Here is a 16,755-nt window from a genome sequence, read left to right as displayed (position 1 = left end):
GTTAAGAAATTTGGCAGTTCTAACTTCGAAGAAATAAACAATTTATACAATGCAATCGCTACAAGGGGGCCAAATAATAACTATGACAGAAACCTTTTTTATTTTCCAACCTGTATGTTTAATATAAACCAATTCCTAACTATTAGTAAGGTACAAGTCATTTATATATGAATTAGATATACAATATTCGTTTATTTCACCAGAATATTGCTACAGGTAAGAGGATATTGGATAATGTGAACCACTTCAATGGCTTTTCCTGCTAAACAATACATTTAAACAGGTTTCACATTCAAGAAACCTTATTATTTACCAAACCAATTAAATTAATATATTATGCCATATTGTACCTTTCCATAAATTCCACGATAATCGAAAATTCTCCCGACCTAGCTCAAATTTTTATGTTAAATTTTTCAGCTTGCTATAGCAAATTAAAAATTATATTGTGAAGTTTTGACTATTATTAGGTTTATAAAAGTGACATTAGACATATATTTAATCCAGAGAAAATATGACGGGGCTCGGAGCTACGCTATCGATGTATATACATATATATGTCACCGTAAAATTGTAAACACCGTTAGATAGTAATCTATCTCGCGAGATTGTAAACTGTCAAAAGATTGTCAACTCAACGTACAAACAACGGTAGTGTATGTAGAAAACTTTTCGGTAGTAATAAGGCTAGACCCCCTGGGGGCTTAGTCAAGATGTCTTAACAATAGTGTATATACCTATTGATTTTAGTTTATTACTTAAGTCATTAGTCAAATTTCTACTCTATTAATCCAAAAGACTTGCATCCATGCTCATCTAATAATTAATTTAAAAAAAACTATCCACTATCCAGAAATTAATAACAAACTTGAAATATTAATAGTGTTCTGATGTATTTTATATAATTGTAAAACTTGGAGTAGGCTGTAGGACATATCACATTAGTAGTTTTGTATTTATAGAAAGACAAACCTACAACTAAATGGTCATACTCTTTACGAAAGTCCTTTTACGTTTCTGAGATTGATAAAAGCAAATTTTCAAACCATAATAATGGAATCTACAGAACTCACCTGTAATGTAAGTATAATTCTAACATGTTGATAATAATACCTCTAACCTCCAGTTAATTTTACTTGTGAGAAAGGTGTGAGTGACTTAGTTTACTTACTACTTTTTACCTCATCCTTTATTATATTATACTTTTATTCTGATTTCTTTCAATATTAACATTCATTTTAAAGATGTTTATAATATTGTTTAAGGACATGTGTGATGAAATATCAGGAAAATGTAGGGATGATGAATTGGATGCAACAAAAAGAGTAAAATCTATTACAATGTCAACACCAAGTCAAAATAACCCTACGGAAACCCAAGTTTCATCACAAACAAGAATTGTGGGTGAAGTATCTCTGACTCCTACAAATCGGTCGTTTACCCCACAAATTCTCAATCCACATTCCTCAATGGTACCAATTACCCCAATGGCTAGTGCTGCCAGTCAAGTTAAAAGCAGTATTAAATTGCAGTAAGTTATGTCTGGTAGAGCTATGTAAAATAGAATTACAGTTTTTTTCAAATTGATAATTTCAATAGTGTTACATTATTTTAATACTCATTACAATAACATTGTTATATTTATAAAAAATAATTTTCATATATATAAAGATTTGAAACAGTTATAACTCAGTGCACTATATATTTGCATATTAAGGTTCATGGATAGATTCTTCTGGCACTTGACACCTTTTAAAACAATGTAATTTTTTTTTTAAAGTAATAATAATCTTAACAAATAAAAAACTTTATTTGTGACAAAAGTGATCTATCGCTAATCCCCATAGAGAGTCCCTGTGTTGCGGGTAACTAGATAACAATTATTACGTGGTACATGATACATGTTTAAAACAGTTTGTTTTTAATAGTAATTTTAGTGTTACAACTAAGTCTCATAAAACATTAATTATGCGTGAATGTGTGAGTGTGCGAATAGGTGTGTATGTATTTGATAGTGTAGCTGAGAGTTGTTATAATTGTGTGCTGTGACTGTGTTATTAATCTTCAAACTAATGATTTGGTGACAATGTTTTATTTCAGAAATTGTGTAGCAACTGTTAGTTTAGGATGTGAACTTAACTTGTTAGAAATTTATCGTCGCACTAGGTATTCTGAATACAATCCAGCAAGATTTCATGGAGTGGTTATGAAAATTTTAGAGCCCCGGGCAACAGCTTTGGTTTTCAGGTATGATATAAATTTATTTATCTCTACAGCCAGTCTGTCAGCAGTTTTAAGTAATTTAAAATGGAACCTGTTTCCTAGTATTTTAGACTAAAATTCGCTGATCCCAAAAAATTTACTGTACTTTATTTGACAGATCTGGAAAAATTGTGTGCACAGGAGCAAAAAACGAACATGATGCTTACATTTCAACAAGAAAATTTGCTAGAATTGTGCAGAAGTTAGGATTTCCGGTGTGTACATTAGATTTCTTCTGTTGCTTCTTCTGTTTGTGTCATTTAATAAAACATTTTTATTATATATATATAATAAAATAAAGGTGTATATATATATTTATTTTAGGTAAAGTTTTTAAACTACAAAGTTCAAAATTTTATTGCAACTGCAGATTTAAGATTTCCCATTAGATTAGAAGCACTCCAACAAGCACATGGCCAGTTTGCATCTTATGAACCAGAACTTTTTCCTGGCCTGGTATATAGAATGGTGCGGCCAAGGGTCGTTCTGTTAATATTTGTTAATGGAAAAATGGTTATAACAGGTAAGTCTTAAAAAATATAGTTTTGTCCACAGTAGTATAAATTAAAGATTTTCATTTTTACCATAAAATAATCCTTGTAAATGAATGTTTTACTTATTACGCTATTGCAAAACCCACTCTTTCTTTAACCACAATTCAATTCTTCATTAAAACCAATGTATTATATGTTCAATAGCAATTTTGTGGTTACAAACAAAGACCAACCAAGAAAACAACCCTGGTCCGAAACAAATTATGAACACAAACATAAGTAGATTTAAAAGCGTTTATTGTTTCAGGTGGCAAGTGTCGGTCTGAGATCAATGAATCATTAGATATTATTTATCCTATCCTTAGAAGTTATAGGAAAAATTAATTAAATATAAAATACTACGATTGACATGTTTTAAAATGTATATTGTTTTTTTTTTTCACGTCCAATGAATGAATACATTCATAAAACTTTTTAAGCTCAAATTGTTTAAATCAAAAGATAACGGATTTTTAAAGTGTACAGTTTACTTTATTAATAGGTAGGTACCTATTTAAATTGAATATCTATAAAATATATACTACAAAACTTAGGTTGAATAGTTATTCAAATCGAAAAATACACCTAGAAATTGCGCCTCTGTATGTATCTCGAGGTTTTTGTTAAGTCGAAAACTCATTAACACGATTTTTTCACATTTCTCTTGACATTCGAGTTTTATAGATTCCACATTCCACTGTACCGACAAAAAATTCAATGACAGAATGTTTGTCTTTTATATTTATAACAAGCCTACCGCTGCGTCTGTCGTATTTTATTATAGTTTTTTTTATATATAGAATGATCCATGAAGGTCGCTAGTTATAGGTATAATTAGGGATGTGAAAAAATAATCGATTTTTTTACGCGATTTTTATATTTAAAATAATCGATTATTTCTATAATTGAAAATCAATCATAGTCGATTTTTTATCTGCTACCTCCCGACATTATGTGTGGTCTTTTATAACCCGGACCTCGAACTATTAGTATTAGGGATATTCGATATACAACGATGTTTACAATGCGATACATTGAATCCGATTCTTCGAAGATGTATTGATATACGCGATGCATTGATGTTTTTTTGTAAAACATCGAAAGGATGATAAAACCAATTAATTTTACAAAAACTCAAGTTTGAATGGAACACTATAATTTAAAAGTGAAATAAATTTTTTCAGCAGCACAAGACTACATACAATTAAAAAGACAACAAAAATACTGCAATATGCTACTGAAAAGGCATACACTCAGCATTTATCAAATTTCACCTAAAATCTATCAAAACGAGATAATCGAAATAAAAAATAAAAAACGAAATAAAAAAATAATCGATTAATAAAAAATCGATTTTTTTATGCAGAATGTCACATCCCTAGGTATAATAATAATAATTCAAAACTTTTCATGGATATCTAGTAGGTATATGAAATTTATAGTATTTTCTAATCGGGCTTATACAATTTATAAAATATGCTGCTATTGCTCTGCGGGTTTTAAATACAACTGGCTGCTGATGATACTTTTAAAATATTATTTTTACAGTTGCATTTGGAGCGCAAGTAAACGAGATGGGTAACCGACATAATATGGTATACCGAATATTTTCTATGTATTGAATAGACCATGTATGTTTTTGTTCAATATCGTTTCGTTACTACTGATTTTTTTATGAAAAAAATATAATAAATGGATATATAATACCTAGTTATGTGGGGAAAAGTAAAACCATAATATGATTATAAAAGCATTTATTATAAAAGCAAAAACATAAACCAATTTTAGTTCTTAAAAATTATTTGTAATAAAACTAAGAACCACAACTTAGACATTGGTCTTTGTTAAGTAATGAGCATGCAATCATTGACATATCAGCTTCATCTTTATCAACTTTACCATTTTCAACTTTGACTTTTGATTTGTCAACCGTAAATTGAATGGCATTGGCAGCTGGTTTTGTGCGCAAATAATACATTCCAGTTTTAAGCCCCATTTTCCATGCATGAAAATGAATAGAAGTCAACTTTCCATAATTTGGTTCAGCAACATGAATATTAAAAGACTGGCTTTGATCGATAAATGCGCCCCTATCGGCTGCCATTTGGATCGTCGTTTTAACTGAAATTTCCCAGACTGTTTTGTATAAGTCACGAATTTCTTTTGGAATTCTTTCGATATTTTGAATTGAACCATTATTATGAATGATAAGGTTTTTCATGTCTTCATCCCAAAGATCTGCTTGTGTTAAATCTTTCAAAAGATGGTGGTTCACTACTTGAAATTCTCCTGACAGAACCCTTCTCTGATATATGTTGGATGTAAATGGTTCAAATGACTCATTATTTCCAAGAATTTGTGCTGTGGATGCGGTCGGCATAGGCGCTAGAAGTAAAGAGTTACGAAGACCGTATTTAGAAATTTTCTCTTTTAGAGCAACCCAATCCCAAAGGTCCGTAGGTATTTTATTCCACATATCATATTGCAAAATGCCTTTACTGACAGGGCTATTTTCAAAAGTGCTGTATACACCTTCTTTTTCTGCCAATTCACAGCTTGCTTCTAAGGCCCCATAATAAATGGTCTCAAATATTTGTTGATTTAATTTCATTGCATTTTCACTTTCATATGGATAACGCATTAAAACAAATGTATCGGCCAAACCTTGAACACCAATCCCAATTGGTCGGTGTCTCATATTTGAATTTTTAGCTTCTGGAACTGGATAGTAATTCACATCAATAATTTTATTTAAATTTTGGGTTATTGTTTTAGTGACTTCCTTTAACTTTTCAAAATTGTAGGTTTTGTTTTCATTGACAAACATGTTGAGAGCTATTGATGCTAAATTACAGACAGCCACTTCATCTTCCGAGGTGTATTCTACAATTTCTGTGCAAAGATTGCTACATTTAATTGTGCCAAGGTTTTGTTGATTGCTTTTTCTGTTACATGAATCTTTATACAGCATAAATGGTGTTCCAGTCTCTACTTGTGCTTCAATTATTGCTTTCCATAAAACTTGTGCCCGAACTTGTTTAACATACTTTTTCTCTTCTTCATATTGTTCATACAACTTCTCAAATTCTTCTCCCCAGCAATCAGCAAGGCCAGGAGAATTGTGAGGACACATGAGACTCCAATTTTCGTTCTTTTCTACTCTCTTCATGAATAAATCAGGAATCCAAAGAGCATAGAAAAGCTCTCTTGCGCGCACCTCTTCTTTCCCTGTATTCTTTTTGAGGTCTAAAAATTCAAAAATATCAGCATGCCATGGTTCTAAATAAATAGCAAATGCACCTGGTCTTTTATTACCGCCTTGATCTACATATCTTGCAGTGTTGTTGTACACCCTTAACATAGGCACTAAGCCATTTGAAACCCCATTTGTTCCGGCTATATATGTTCCCTTAGCTCTTATACAATGAACATGAAGACCAATTCCACCCGCAGACTTTGATATTAAAGCAGATTGCTTTAGGGTATCATATATACCCTCAATACTATCATCTCTCATAGCAATTAAAAAACAAGAAGACAGCTGAGGTCTAGGTGTTGCTGCTGAGAAAAGAGTTGGACTGGCATGAGTAAAGTATTTTTCAGATAACAAATTGTATGTCTTAATGGCAGCATCTATGTCATCTCCATGTATACCAATTGCAACTCTCATTAACATATGTTGTGGCCTCTCCGCAACCTGCAAAAAATTACATTTTTAAATAGCCTAAACCTTAACAATAGGGTAAACCAATAAACATACAATGTTAACTCAATATAACGACACTGAAGGGGCTGTGAATTTTATAGCATTATACAGAGTTGTTGTTAACTGGAGAGAAGAAAATTCTGATAATTTACACAGTGATTTTCTTTTACTAGCCATGTTTGCAGGTTGAAAGTTGGTGAGCAACTAAGAATATGAAAACATATAGATTATCCATGACACCTACTTATAAGTCATACATGGTCAACAACAGTCTACACATGCAAGAAATCCCAATTAGTAAACAAAAGAATTAATTTCTTAGAAACCTCGTATGCATGATGCTGACAGTTGAGTTTATTGTGGGCTAGGATAATAAAGCGACAAAATAATGTACACAGCTGCCCAGTTTTTACTAATTTTAGCAACTTAAAATGCACATTATTAGTCAATTGTTGTCATTATTGAGAGTGGGTGTAATGCAAAAAACTCACCTTATTGTTAATCTTTAGAAGATATGATCTTTCCAAAGTTTTAAAACCAAAATAGTTGTATTTAAAGTCCCTGTCATATACAATTGCTGAATCTAATCTGTCTTTATTTGTTACAATAACATTATAATGAAAATCAGATATCATGGGTGCCTTTTTGTTGGTATGTGGGTTGATAATGTTATATAAATCAGACATAACATCTGTAAATAAAATATAGACAAGATTATTTACCCATGAAAATTAATATTTAATATTTATTCTTAAATAGCAATGATCACCAGTTACCTGAAAAATGTTTTTTTGTTTCCTTATGTAAATTGGATATAGCAAGCCTAGCTGCAAGAACAGCATAATCTGGATGATCTGTTGTCATTGTAGCCGCAATCTCTGCAGCTAAATTATCTAGTTCAACTGTTGTCACTCCAGAATAGATGCCACTTATAACTTTCAGTGTTATGCTTACCTATACATAAATAAAATCACAGGATCTTGATATAATTAATATACCCAATAATAACAGTGTCATACTTTGATAATAAGTATTTTAAGAATGAAGATTCATAGTCTATACATAACATAAGTTGAATATTGAATAATATAATGTAAAATTTGCATGTTACAGATAATTCTTGAAGTAAACTTGTATACTTACTGGATCTACAAAGTCCATGTTAAGCCCATAGCAAAGCTTTTTTATTCTTGATGTTATCTTATCAATGTGTACTTCTTCCATCCTTCCATCTAATTTAAAATTTAAAAGTCTTAAATATAATATTACATATAATAACTAAAGACAGCAAAAGTAGCTTAAATAACTTTTCAAGTGTACCTTAAATGGCTTAAAACCACGTTTATTACTTACCACGTTTGAGGACGTATAACTTATTCATTTTTCCAACCATTGTGAACTTTAATACTTTGTAATTTGCTGATGTATTATAGAATTTTTTTGATAGAAAAATGTGCCTAGTTGGTGAAATAGAATTCCAATTGTTGTATTTTCCTGGAATGCTGAAATTACAATATTTTTAAAGTTTGAACAACACGAATGGTAGGTAATAGGTATAGAATGTAGAAAAAATATATTTCGGCTTAACTCATTTGAAATGTGTAAATGTAATGGAATATCAAGAAATCAGTACACACTTACGTACTTTCTCAATTAACAACAAACGTCAGTCTAAACGTGATATACAACTTTTTAGGAATAAACTTTAGAAAATTGTTAACTATTTCAAGTTAACAATTAGCACAGGCATGCCAGATGGGAATAAGTACTTTAAGAATAAGATGTACACGAAAGTTACAAAGTAATATAAAATATAATAAACCGCGATTTCGATTTAACTCGTTTATGGGACTTTGACATATAAAATTGGCGGGAAAATCATGAGTACTCAGTACAAGAAGAAACAGAAGTCAGAAACAGTAAAGCTGGCAATACTAATATATAGTGCTAAAATTTTTAAATCACCGGCTTCTCCGCTCTGTTTTGTGTATCCTTAAGTGATGCACTAGATCCCATTTTAGAACAAAAAACAATCTATTTTTTTAAATGAAATAACAACATTTAAATATAATAATAATCGAAATTAATAAAATATAAAAAGAGTTGAATAGAAAAGATTTAACATTTAAAAACGTAACAGAAATTAAATTATTCTTATATTAATTTAAATAATAAAACCAATTTAAAAAATTTAATCTATTAACATAAACTAAATATTATAGCATATATGTAATATCTATATTATTTTAAAGTTGCTAAACTCTAATTCTCAGGCGTTTCATATTAGTATAGTTTTAATAGGAAACACCAATATTTATAAAAAAGTTTCGAAATGTTTACCTTTAAGTAACAAACAAAGCAATTCAGTGTCCAAACCACAACTTTTGGATTGATTTCCAATACATACCTTGTTGTATTAATATGAATCGAATCCTGTGATCTTATCTCAATAATTTCGATTGATTATCACATTTTTACTTGTCCATAATAAATGTCAAAATCTTGTAGCCATACTCTAGTACTTCATTAAAAAAAAAAGGTAAAATCAATAAAATAATATTCCTGAATCCTGTGTTGTCGACTGTCGTAGACTAATGCTAGTACTAGTACCGATTTTAGATGTCTTTGCGGTCACGGGTCAATAACAGTCGATCAAAAGGGTATAAAGTCGGCGTAAGATCATTGCGTGTATTTACGATAGTCCTTAAAGGCTAAAGCTTGTGCATGAAATATCATATTAAGTGACGTTTTATAGATCCTCTTTGAAGAAAATCCTTTGAATTAATATTATCATTCTAGGGTTGACTCGGAAATATACCTAATTATCTATCCTAATTATAACAGATGTATTAAAAAAATATTTCTTAATTCATTAATATAATTGTACCATATTGTAAGGTGTACAAGAGAATTAATTAAGTGGTACAAGACACAGTAATTATGGCAAATAACTATATGGCTAAACAAAACTCTGAATATATATCCTACATAATTGGATTAAGTTTAGCGATTTCATCTAGTGTCTTTATTGGCATAAGTTTTATTGTCAAAAAGAAAGCCTTAAAAAGAGTAGTATTAGAAGGTAATTTGAGAGCTTCATCTGGGGGTTATTCATATTTAAAAGAACGGCTGTGGTGGCTGGGACTATTAACAAGTAAATAAACATCAATTACTACTATGTTATTTTCAATATTGCTGATAATACATGGAAAATTCTTTGTACAGTGGGAATTGGAGAGGGAGCAAATCTCCTAGCATATGCTTTTGTACCAGCAGCATTGGTCACACCTCTTGGAGCACTGAGCATACTTGTTACTGCAGTATTATCATCTAAATTTCTTGGGGAAACACTTCATTTTGTTGGAAAGGTACTTTTAATATAACTATTCTCTTTTAATTAATTTCCTGTCAAATGTGTAGTTGATCATATTTGCTTTAAAAAAACTTTATAATTTTATTCTTGATTTTCTGCGTTTTAGGGAAGATGCATGATGTCAGTAACAATAAATTCTACTTTTTCAGGTTGGTTGTGTGCTCTGTGTTATCGGTTCTATTATCTTAATTGTACATTCTCCTAAAAGTGATAATATTAAAACATTTTCAGAGTTAGTAGTGAGATTGGGTGATACTTTGTTTTTGTCATATGTATTTTCTATAATCATATTATTTATGGTTGTAAAGTACTCGTTAGTTCCAAAATATGGAAAAACTAACATAACAGTATATCTTATAATTTGTTCTGCCATAGGAAGCCTGTCTGTAGTGTTTTGTAAGGCTATATCTCTTGGTATTAGAGATGGAATAAACAGTCATGAATCTGATATGTTTATATTTTGGTTAATATTTATAGTAGCTATTGCAGGCATAATTATTCAGATTAATTATTTAAATAAATCATTAGACATATTTAATAGTAACATTGTTACACCTGTTTATTATGTCATGTTTACAACTTTAGTAATAGTTGCATCTGGCATTTTATTTGATGAGTGGATTTACATGCAGATTGGTGATATTATCGGTTGTGCCATTGGTTTTATTATACTAATTTCTGCAGTTTTTACATTGAATTTATATAAAGCTTCCCACAATATACGATATAAAAATAATATTACTTAAATGTTATCAATAATTTTTATAGCATAATTATGGCTATATATTATAGTGTGTATTGATATATGTAAAACAAACTGGATGGTATACTTTAAAGCAAGTAAATATAATATAATAACCTATAATATTTTTTATTTATTGACACAAGATGCTAGAATTTTTACAAAGGGAAAATTAAGAAGACAAGAAGAAGGTACACAAGATAAATAATATTCTATAAAATATTAAATTTTATTTCCCCTACATATTATTCCAATTATAGAGAACCAGATCTGTATTACAATACAATATCACAAATAAATTGTTACTGAGTGATAAATAAATGTTCTGCAAATAGGGCAAGTACGCTGATACCCGTAAAGGCGAAGACAACACTCCCTACAAAGACACACATGTTTGCATGGTAATATTAATACACACTTTTGTCTTTCTTGGCATATAACACATAATGCATCAGCAGGATTTATTTCCTCCACATCCTCTGGTGGGATATCTCTTGTCATAATTTGTTCTCCATTAGCAATTCTAGCTATTATAGCAACATTTGTATCCATAAAGTAGTTATAAACTGAATAGTATAAATACCACAACTTCCTTACAATAGCAAAATATATATTCCATATCTCCAAATGTATTTCAATTTGAAAAGTTATATAAAAGCGTATTAAGGCTATAGCAGTCATAATGCCAATGAATGACTCAAAAGGCACATCTGATAAAAAATTTGTAAACTTTAATACACTTTTGTACAGATCAATAATTAAAGTAATAATAAATTCTTTGATATAATTTACTAGTACTCTAAGCAAATATGGTAAATGAAATGGTATAAATGTTATTAATATCCATAGTGCATCTCCCAATAACAACAAAGTCTTTTTTAAAATTATAAATATTTCAAAAAATATTAACAGTAATGTATCGATTAAATTACTGATTGATGTAAGGAAACAGGTAATTTTAAATATTATTTCACTGGACAGTAGCCACAAGCCACTCTTAATATGCAAGTATTGTACATGTACAGTCTCAAAGTATAATGATAAATAGTTTGGTAATTCTTCTGTTAATATAAAAACATTGTCTTCGTATACGATTTGAAAAAACACTAAAGCACTTTTTAAACTTCGAAATATAAAATTTATTAGAGTCAATAGTGTTATCACAATTAATTGTCCAACGAAAGATGCTAAATATAACACTTGCTGTAGAACTGTAGCCAGGAAATTAAAAGCCTGCGTAAGAAGAATTATCATTTTCCTTTACTAAAACTTTGGTATCTATCTATTTTTTAATTGTTTTGTAATTTGAATCACATTTGAATGTTATTTTTACGAAGATTGTTTGATTCTAACCACAGAGTCTAAAGACAATAGTAAATAGTAATAGACATTGTTACCGTTACATATTTAGCAAGACAATTGTATTTTATAATAGACTAGCAATTTTTCTCAATAATAAATATATTGAAAATTCAGGCTAAAGTATGATCATCAGGCAGAATTATATAAATTATAAAATAAAAATCTTTATAATCCAGAGTTTTCTAAAATAGGGGGCTTACTCAAGATGCCTTAACAGTAGTCAGTATGTAGAAAGAAGAAAACTAAATTTGTATGAAAATGACAGTTCGTGTCGCCTAGAGAATAAGCGACACCATGACAGTGCTACGAAAAGACGTTAGTGTGTCTTTTCGTAGCACTGCTCACGCTGTTCGGTGGTCAACGGCCAATGGAGAAGAAAACGCAAAGCTAATTGCAGATGTCGCTATCATCGCTTGACCCATAACAATACGCTGTCAGTTTTCAGAATCTTTTACGTAAATCTTAGATACGATTTAGTAAATCTAAAAAGGTGTTTACAAATGAAAACTTCTGAATAATGTATTCGACATGAACTGTTGCTTAATTAAAAGCAAAATTGAAGACTCGGGGCGGTTCATTAACAGGAAGAAAGGCAGATCTTGTCACGAGGTTATCACATTGGATATTTTTTAATATTCATTGAAAAGAATTTATTGGACAAATTTTATGTGGTATATTTATAAGAATTACTTTGAAACAATAAAACCCACTGATTATTTTGTACGTTTATTTTTCAATTCCTTCTTTAAAATAACATACCATAACACAATTGAATCCAAGGTCAGCCATTATTGCATATTTTTCATCACTAACAGCTTAAAGGAACTTCTTTCAGTTATTTGGCGGTCACTGGTAAATCATGCATGTTCATCTTAAAATAACGATATCAGGCCAACAGGTGTAGCGCCCACCAAGAATTTTAAAGTGTTGTGGTGTTTGTAGCTACCAAATGTTGTTTGTTGTGCTGTTAGGTATTTGGCTTTGATATGAGTATTTCTGTACTATCTATTATCACTCTGGTAGCTGGATGATATTGCTTAAATAAATCAGCCATCTGGCATGAACCAGTGGACGGCTAGGCCAAATATTTGATATATTACGAATGTGGTACAGCTGAAATATTACGTCATAATTTTTAAATCGCGGCAACTTTCAAGAGTGAAACGAAACGTTACTGAAACTGTCTGACCCGCACCATGTCCCTTGGCTGCGAACGAAGTGAGTGTCAACGAAGCGTTTTCGACAATAAAATTACGAAAAAGCGGAAGTGTATGTAATTAAGTTGAATTCAAACGCCTTAATAGTTGAATTCAAACATTCTCATCGAGTTCTATAATCTATTTAAATACATTTTAGAAACTCACGATTCGATACATTTAAGATTTTATGGCGCCATCTGTTTTTCATAATTCTAAGTCAATCGTAGCCTATAGTATTTCGTCTCACAATTGCATGGTAATGAAATAAAGACGTAGTCAGGCCGCACACCAAGCATACATTTGTAACTCGATAATTGTAGCGCCACATTTAAAGCCCTCATCATACATTTGTACGTGAGCACGCACACCGAGAAAACATTTGTGGCGAGCGCACTTTGTAGCGAGACGGTGTCCGCGCCACACAAATGCAAGATCGAACACGTTCGTTTTTTGTGTCGCAGTGGTTTGCAAATATGAAAGACAACATTGAATTTTACGTAGAGTTTATTGCAGAGGTTGAAAAAAAACCTGTATTATACATTCACACGCTCTATGATTATAGTAACAGCCGGATTACATAAATAATTTGGACTAAGATTGGCGAAAAATTTAATGAAATTTTGAAATTCCCGTACTTTGTGCAATCTTGATTAAACGGATGAACCCAATAACGTCTTTTTTTTCTCATTAATCGCCACATCAAGAAATCTTCGTCATCAGACGATGATGTCGACATTCTCAAAGCGGTGCCACGCTACAACTGTGCTTCCGAATTCCGATGTGCGCATTTTCAATACATTTGTAGCGCAACGATTGTGGCGACGTAATTAACAAATGTATGCCTGGTGTGCGGCCTGACTAATCGATGCTTGGAGTTTGTTAACAAAGAATGAAGAATAAAGCTTTCAAGATATTTATTAATTAGGTACATTAATTTGTAATGTTGATAACATTTTCTGGATCGTTGTTTTAATTAAAGCTTGAATGTTGCGCCAATCTAAGTTTAATCTATTGGTTTTCAAGAATTGGTTGAGTAGTTTAGGCAATTATTCGTGTTTGGTTATTTTGTCACACATGCACAATTTCTATATAGATATATAGGTCTTTGTATATCAAGGTAATAATTTTAAATTAGTAGATACATATAGTAATTAACTACCACAACAGTATTATATAAAAATTTACTTTTATATGTAAATTATCCAAAAGCCCCATTTCTTTGATATTATTTAATACTATCTTTTACATTTAAAATCAGTTAAATAAAAAATATTGTTATTTAAATGATCACTTAGTTATGAAAATATAAAAGTTAAGCTTACAATTTTTTTTTGTAAAGTTAAAGGCAGATATTTTAAATATGGTTTCTGCAAATTAAAAAAAAAATGGTTTTTGTTAAGAATATTCTCTTTGTATAAAACATGTAAGGCAAATTATTGCAAAGGTTTTTTTACGAAACCACAATAAATATTTTTTTATTAAGCTTTATTTCAATTAACAAAGACATTATGTGGTAATACAGGGTTAATACAATAATATTACTCCCTAATTCATAACAAATAAATTAGTCTAATAGCACCAATTTAACTAAAGTACTTATCTGTCTCTTTTCTTTAAAATAGAGTACTCAAGCTAATTAGGCTAATCATACAAATTTTAGGAATAAGGGAGGTTAACCTGCATGCTTATGTATGTCATTATCTTCATAACTCTGTATTCTTACAAATCAATAATGTCTGCCTTTCAAAGGAGTACGCTTATTTTTTCCTTATAAAAATTATAATAATATTAGCTAGCATAATTATATAACTTTAGTTACAACACAAACAGTTTAATTTGTTACAAGAACTTTAGTCATTTACATTATTTATTAAAAATATTCTATTATATAGTATATATTTTACACTTTTTTTAGTATCTGCCTTTAAAGAAATCATAGCAATAACTTCAATACCACTATTTACTTATAAAACACTGCTTTGGACACATAGTACAACTGGTTTAATTTATATAACAATACAAGAAGGTAATCTAGAGAACTTTCATAGAGGTCATGAAAGATGTCACAGCAATTGAATCATTAACAATAATGCCCAAAATTGATGAGTTAGTCATTAAAAGATGTCAGATAAGTTGAATGTTGAGATTTGTTTCACTGTCATTACTATATAAAGATGTGTAAGATATTACAAGAATTCATCACACCAGTCTTTTAGGCACTGGTAGCAATCTGTGGATTGCTTTGAATTTGCATTACAAGTATCTTTCATCCATTCTTGAAATAGTTCACGATCTTTTTTAAGAACCAAAAATTGACCCAATACTACAAAGGCCTGAAACAATACATAGTAAATTCAGTTAGAAAATAAATAGGAAACAATAACAGTTTACATTTGTCAGATCAGAGATACTGATTAGATAGTATTAATAATTATTGTAAAGTGAAATTTACACAGGAATGATAAAAACAACTATTATTAGAAGACTGTCATGAATTTCAAACTATAATCAAAAGCTAAAAATACTAACCTTATCGAACCCTGCTGTTTCTAACCGCTTTCCTAAAACTTCTCCCACTCCAGCTAAATCTGTGACAGGTTTTTCACCCATGGGTTCAGCAACAAAATTTCTATGTTTTTGCGATGTGCTCGACATATTAGGATCGTTTTATAAACCAGTGGTTAATTTAGTAATCAGGAATAATTAATTATTTAACTATTATTAACGTTGCGCGGTAAACTATACAAAACTAAGATCTATTAAACAAGCGTCATAAGAAGTTATATGACATTTCACATTGGTAAACTACAATTGAATCAACGTCAGTGGCAGGGCTGCCAGATGAAAAAAAAAACATAATCGTACACCGAGTACAAAACAATCGTATTAAAAGGAAATTTTGAAATTAAAAGATAGTATAACATAAAAGTGGAAACTTTTCATTTAAAATGGCTACCTTTGTCTTAAAGAGTGTAACTTTAAAACTCCGTATTCTGAAACAATTTCGACGTCACAAACAGTGCACCTGGCTTTTTTTTAAATAGCTTTGGCACGATTTGTGCATTAGCCAGCGTCAAGTAAAGGATTTTTTTAAAATTCATGCTTGTCTTTAGAAATTCGACCGTGTCCTCCATGTACGGTTTAAGCACTCCCAAAGGCCGAGAACAAATTTAAATTCAGTTAAAACTTGCCCTCGAACCGGGAATCGAACCCGGTACCCCTCACCTAGCTGCCACTTAATAAGACCGCTAGGCTATGAGGCCCCTGCACCTGGCTTTAAATTGGTTTTTACCGGGCCCTACTTCTTGGGACGATACTTCTGTACTCTGTGTTTGTTCCTCTCTGTTCCAGAAAGCTCTCCTCTTTTGGCTTATTTCCTTTTTGGAGTACCTGGCGCAGGTCACTCTTCCTCATTTTCACTACCCATTCTTGCTTAAGCGTATTGAAGTAACACAAAAACACTAAATACAAAATATGCGTTTTGGTGTATTAATCAAATGTAATTTTTTTAAATTGAAGTGAATAAATGCTCCGTCTTTTAATTTTATTCTAATGTAAAAGTAACTGTGCTGTAAGTA

The 16,755-nt window shown here is 30.6% G+C and overlaps 4 protein-coding genes across 5 annotated transcripts; 2 read left to right on the top strand and 2 right to left on the bottom strand.

Annotated features, from left to right (window-relative positions):
• The first annotated feature begins 727 nt into the window (after positions 1-727).
• On the top strand, positions 728-3,178 carry LOC125052700 (TATA-box-binding protein). The gene is made up of 6 exons (XM_047653685.1): positions 728-1,080; positions 1,266-1,531; positions 2,101-2,247; positions 2,381-2,477; positions 2,587-2,785; positions 3,064-3,178. The coding sequence occupies exons 1-6, from the start codon at positions 1,054-1,056 to the stop codon at positions 3,138-3,140; spliced, it is 813 nt and encodes a 270-aa protein (XP_047509641.1). The 5' UTR covers positions 728-1,053; the 3' UTR covers positions 3,141-3,178.
• Positions 3,179-4,534: 1,356 nt separating this feature from the next.
• Positions 4,535-8,385, bottom strand: LOC125052698 (ribonucleoside-diphosphate reductase large subunit). Of its 2 annotated transcripts, none has more exons than XM_047653682.1 (6): positions 8,143-8,385; positions 7,855-8,003; positions 7,645-7,733; positions 7,278-7,455; positions 6,993-7,192; positions 4,535-6,492 (listed from the first exon to the last, which is right to left on the bottom strand). In XM_047653682.1, exons 2-6 carry the CDS (start codon positions 7,892-7,894, stop codon positions 4,609-4,611), a joined length of 2,391 nt encoding a protein of 796 aa, XP_047509638.1. In that variant the 5' UTR covers positions 7,895-8,003; positions 8,143-8,385; the 3' UTR covers positions 4,535-4,608. The 2 variants fall into 2 exon arrangements, with proteins under 2 accessions (XP_047509638.1, XP_047509637.1); XM_047653681.1 differs by having other exon boundaries at positions 8,147-8,385.
• Positions 8,386-8,794: 409 nt separating this feature from the next.
• On the top strand, positions 8,795-10,736 carry LOC125052699 (magnesium transporter NIPA2). Its single transcript, XM_047653683.1, has 3 exons — positions 8,795-9,655; positions 9,727-9,869; positions 10,024-10,736. Exons 1-3 carry the CDS (start codon positions 9,442-9,444, stop codon positions 10,618-10,620), a joined length of 954 nt encoding a protein of 317 aa, XP_047509639.1. The 5' UTR covers positions 8,795-9,441; the 3' UTR covers positions 10,621-10,736.
• A 3,909-nt stretch (positions 10,737-14,645) lies between these two features.
• On the bottom strand, positions 14,646-15,989 carry LOC125052701 (barrier-to-autointegration factor). The gene is made up of 2 exons (XM_047653686.1): positions 15,707-15,989; positions 14,646-15,510 (listed from the first exon to the last, which is right to left on the bottom strand). The coding sequence occupies exons 1-2, from the start codon at positions 15,830-15,832 to the stop codon at positions 15,364-15,366; spliced, it is 273 nt and encodes a 90-aa protein (XP_047509642.1). The 5' UTR covers positions 15,833-15,989; the 3' UTR covers positions 14,646-15,363.
• Positions 15,990-16,755: the final 766 nt, after the last annotated feature.

Source organism: Pieris napi, chromosome 9, assembly GCF_905475465.1.
Source record: "Pieris napi chromosome 9, ilPieNapi1.2, whole genome shotgun sequence".
Classification (NCBI taxonomy): domain Eukaryota; kingdom Metazoa; phylum Arthropoda; class Insecta; order Lepidoptera; family Pieridae; genus Pieris; species Pieris napi.
This window is presented reverse-complemented; position numbering and strand designations above follow the sequence as displayed.

What these genes read in the sequence shown, in the direction of transcription:
- LOC125052700 (XM_047653685.1), top strand. Translation starts at nt 1,054, where the DNA reads ATGGAATCTACAGAACTCACCTGTAAT. An exon ending in GCAACAGCTTTGGTTTTCAG is followed by an intron (nt 2,248 to 2,380) that starts GTATGATATAAA and finishes TTTATTTGACAG; the next exon opens with ATCTGGAAAAATTGTGTGCA. An exon ending in TGCAGAAGTTAGGATTTCCG is followed by an intron (nt 2,478 to 2,586) that starts GTGTGTACATTA and finishes TATTTATTTTAG; the next exon opens with GTAAAGTTTTTAAACTACAA.
- LOC125052698 (XM_047653682.1), bottom strand. Translation starts at nt 7,894, where the DNA reads ATGGTTGGAAAAATGAATAAGTTATACGTCCTCAAACGTG. An exon ending in GTTATACGTCCTCAAACGTG is followed by an intron (nt 7,734 to 7,854) that starts GTAAGTAATAAA and finishes ATTTTAAATTAG; the next exon opens with ATGGAAGGATGGAAGAAGTA. An exon ending in ACATGGACTTTGTAGATCCA is followed by an intron (nt 7,456 to 7,644) that starts GTAAGTATACAA and finishes ATTTATGTATAG; the next exon opens with GTAAGCATAACACTGAAAGT.
- LOC125052699 (XM_047653683.1), top strand. Translation starts at nt 9,442, where the DNA reads ATGGCAAATAACTATATGGCTAAACAAAACTCTGAATATATATCCTAC. An exon ending in GTGGCTGGGACTATTAACAA is followed by an intron (nt 9,656 to 9,726) that starts GTAAATAAACAT and finishes TTCTTTGTACAG; the next exon opens with TGGGAATTGGAGAGGGAGCA. An exon ending in CACTTCATTTTGTTGGAAAG is followed by an intron (nt 9,870 to 10,023) that starts GTACTTTTAATA and finishes CTACTTTTTCAG; the next exon opens with GTTGGTTGTGTGCTCTGTGT.
- LOC125052701 (XM_047653686.1), bottom strand. Translation starts at nt 15,832, where the DNA reads ATGTCGAGCACATCGCAAAAACATAGAAATTTTGTTGCTGAACCCATG. An exon ending in AAACAGCAGGGTTCGATAAG is followed by an intron (nt 15,511 to 15,706) that starts GTTAGTATTTTT and finishes GTATTGTTTCAG; the next exon opens with GCCTTTGTAGTATTGGGTCA.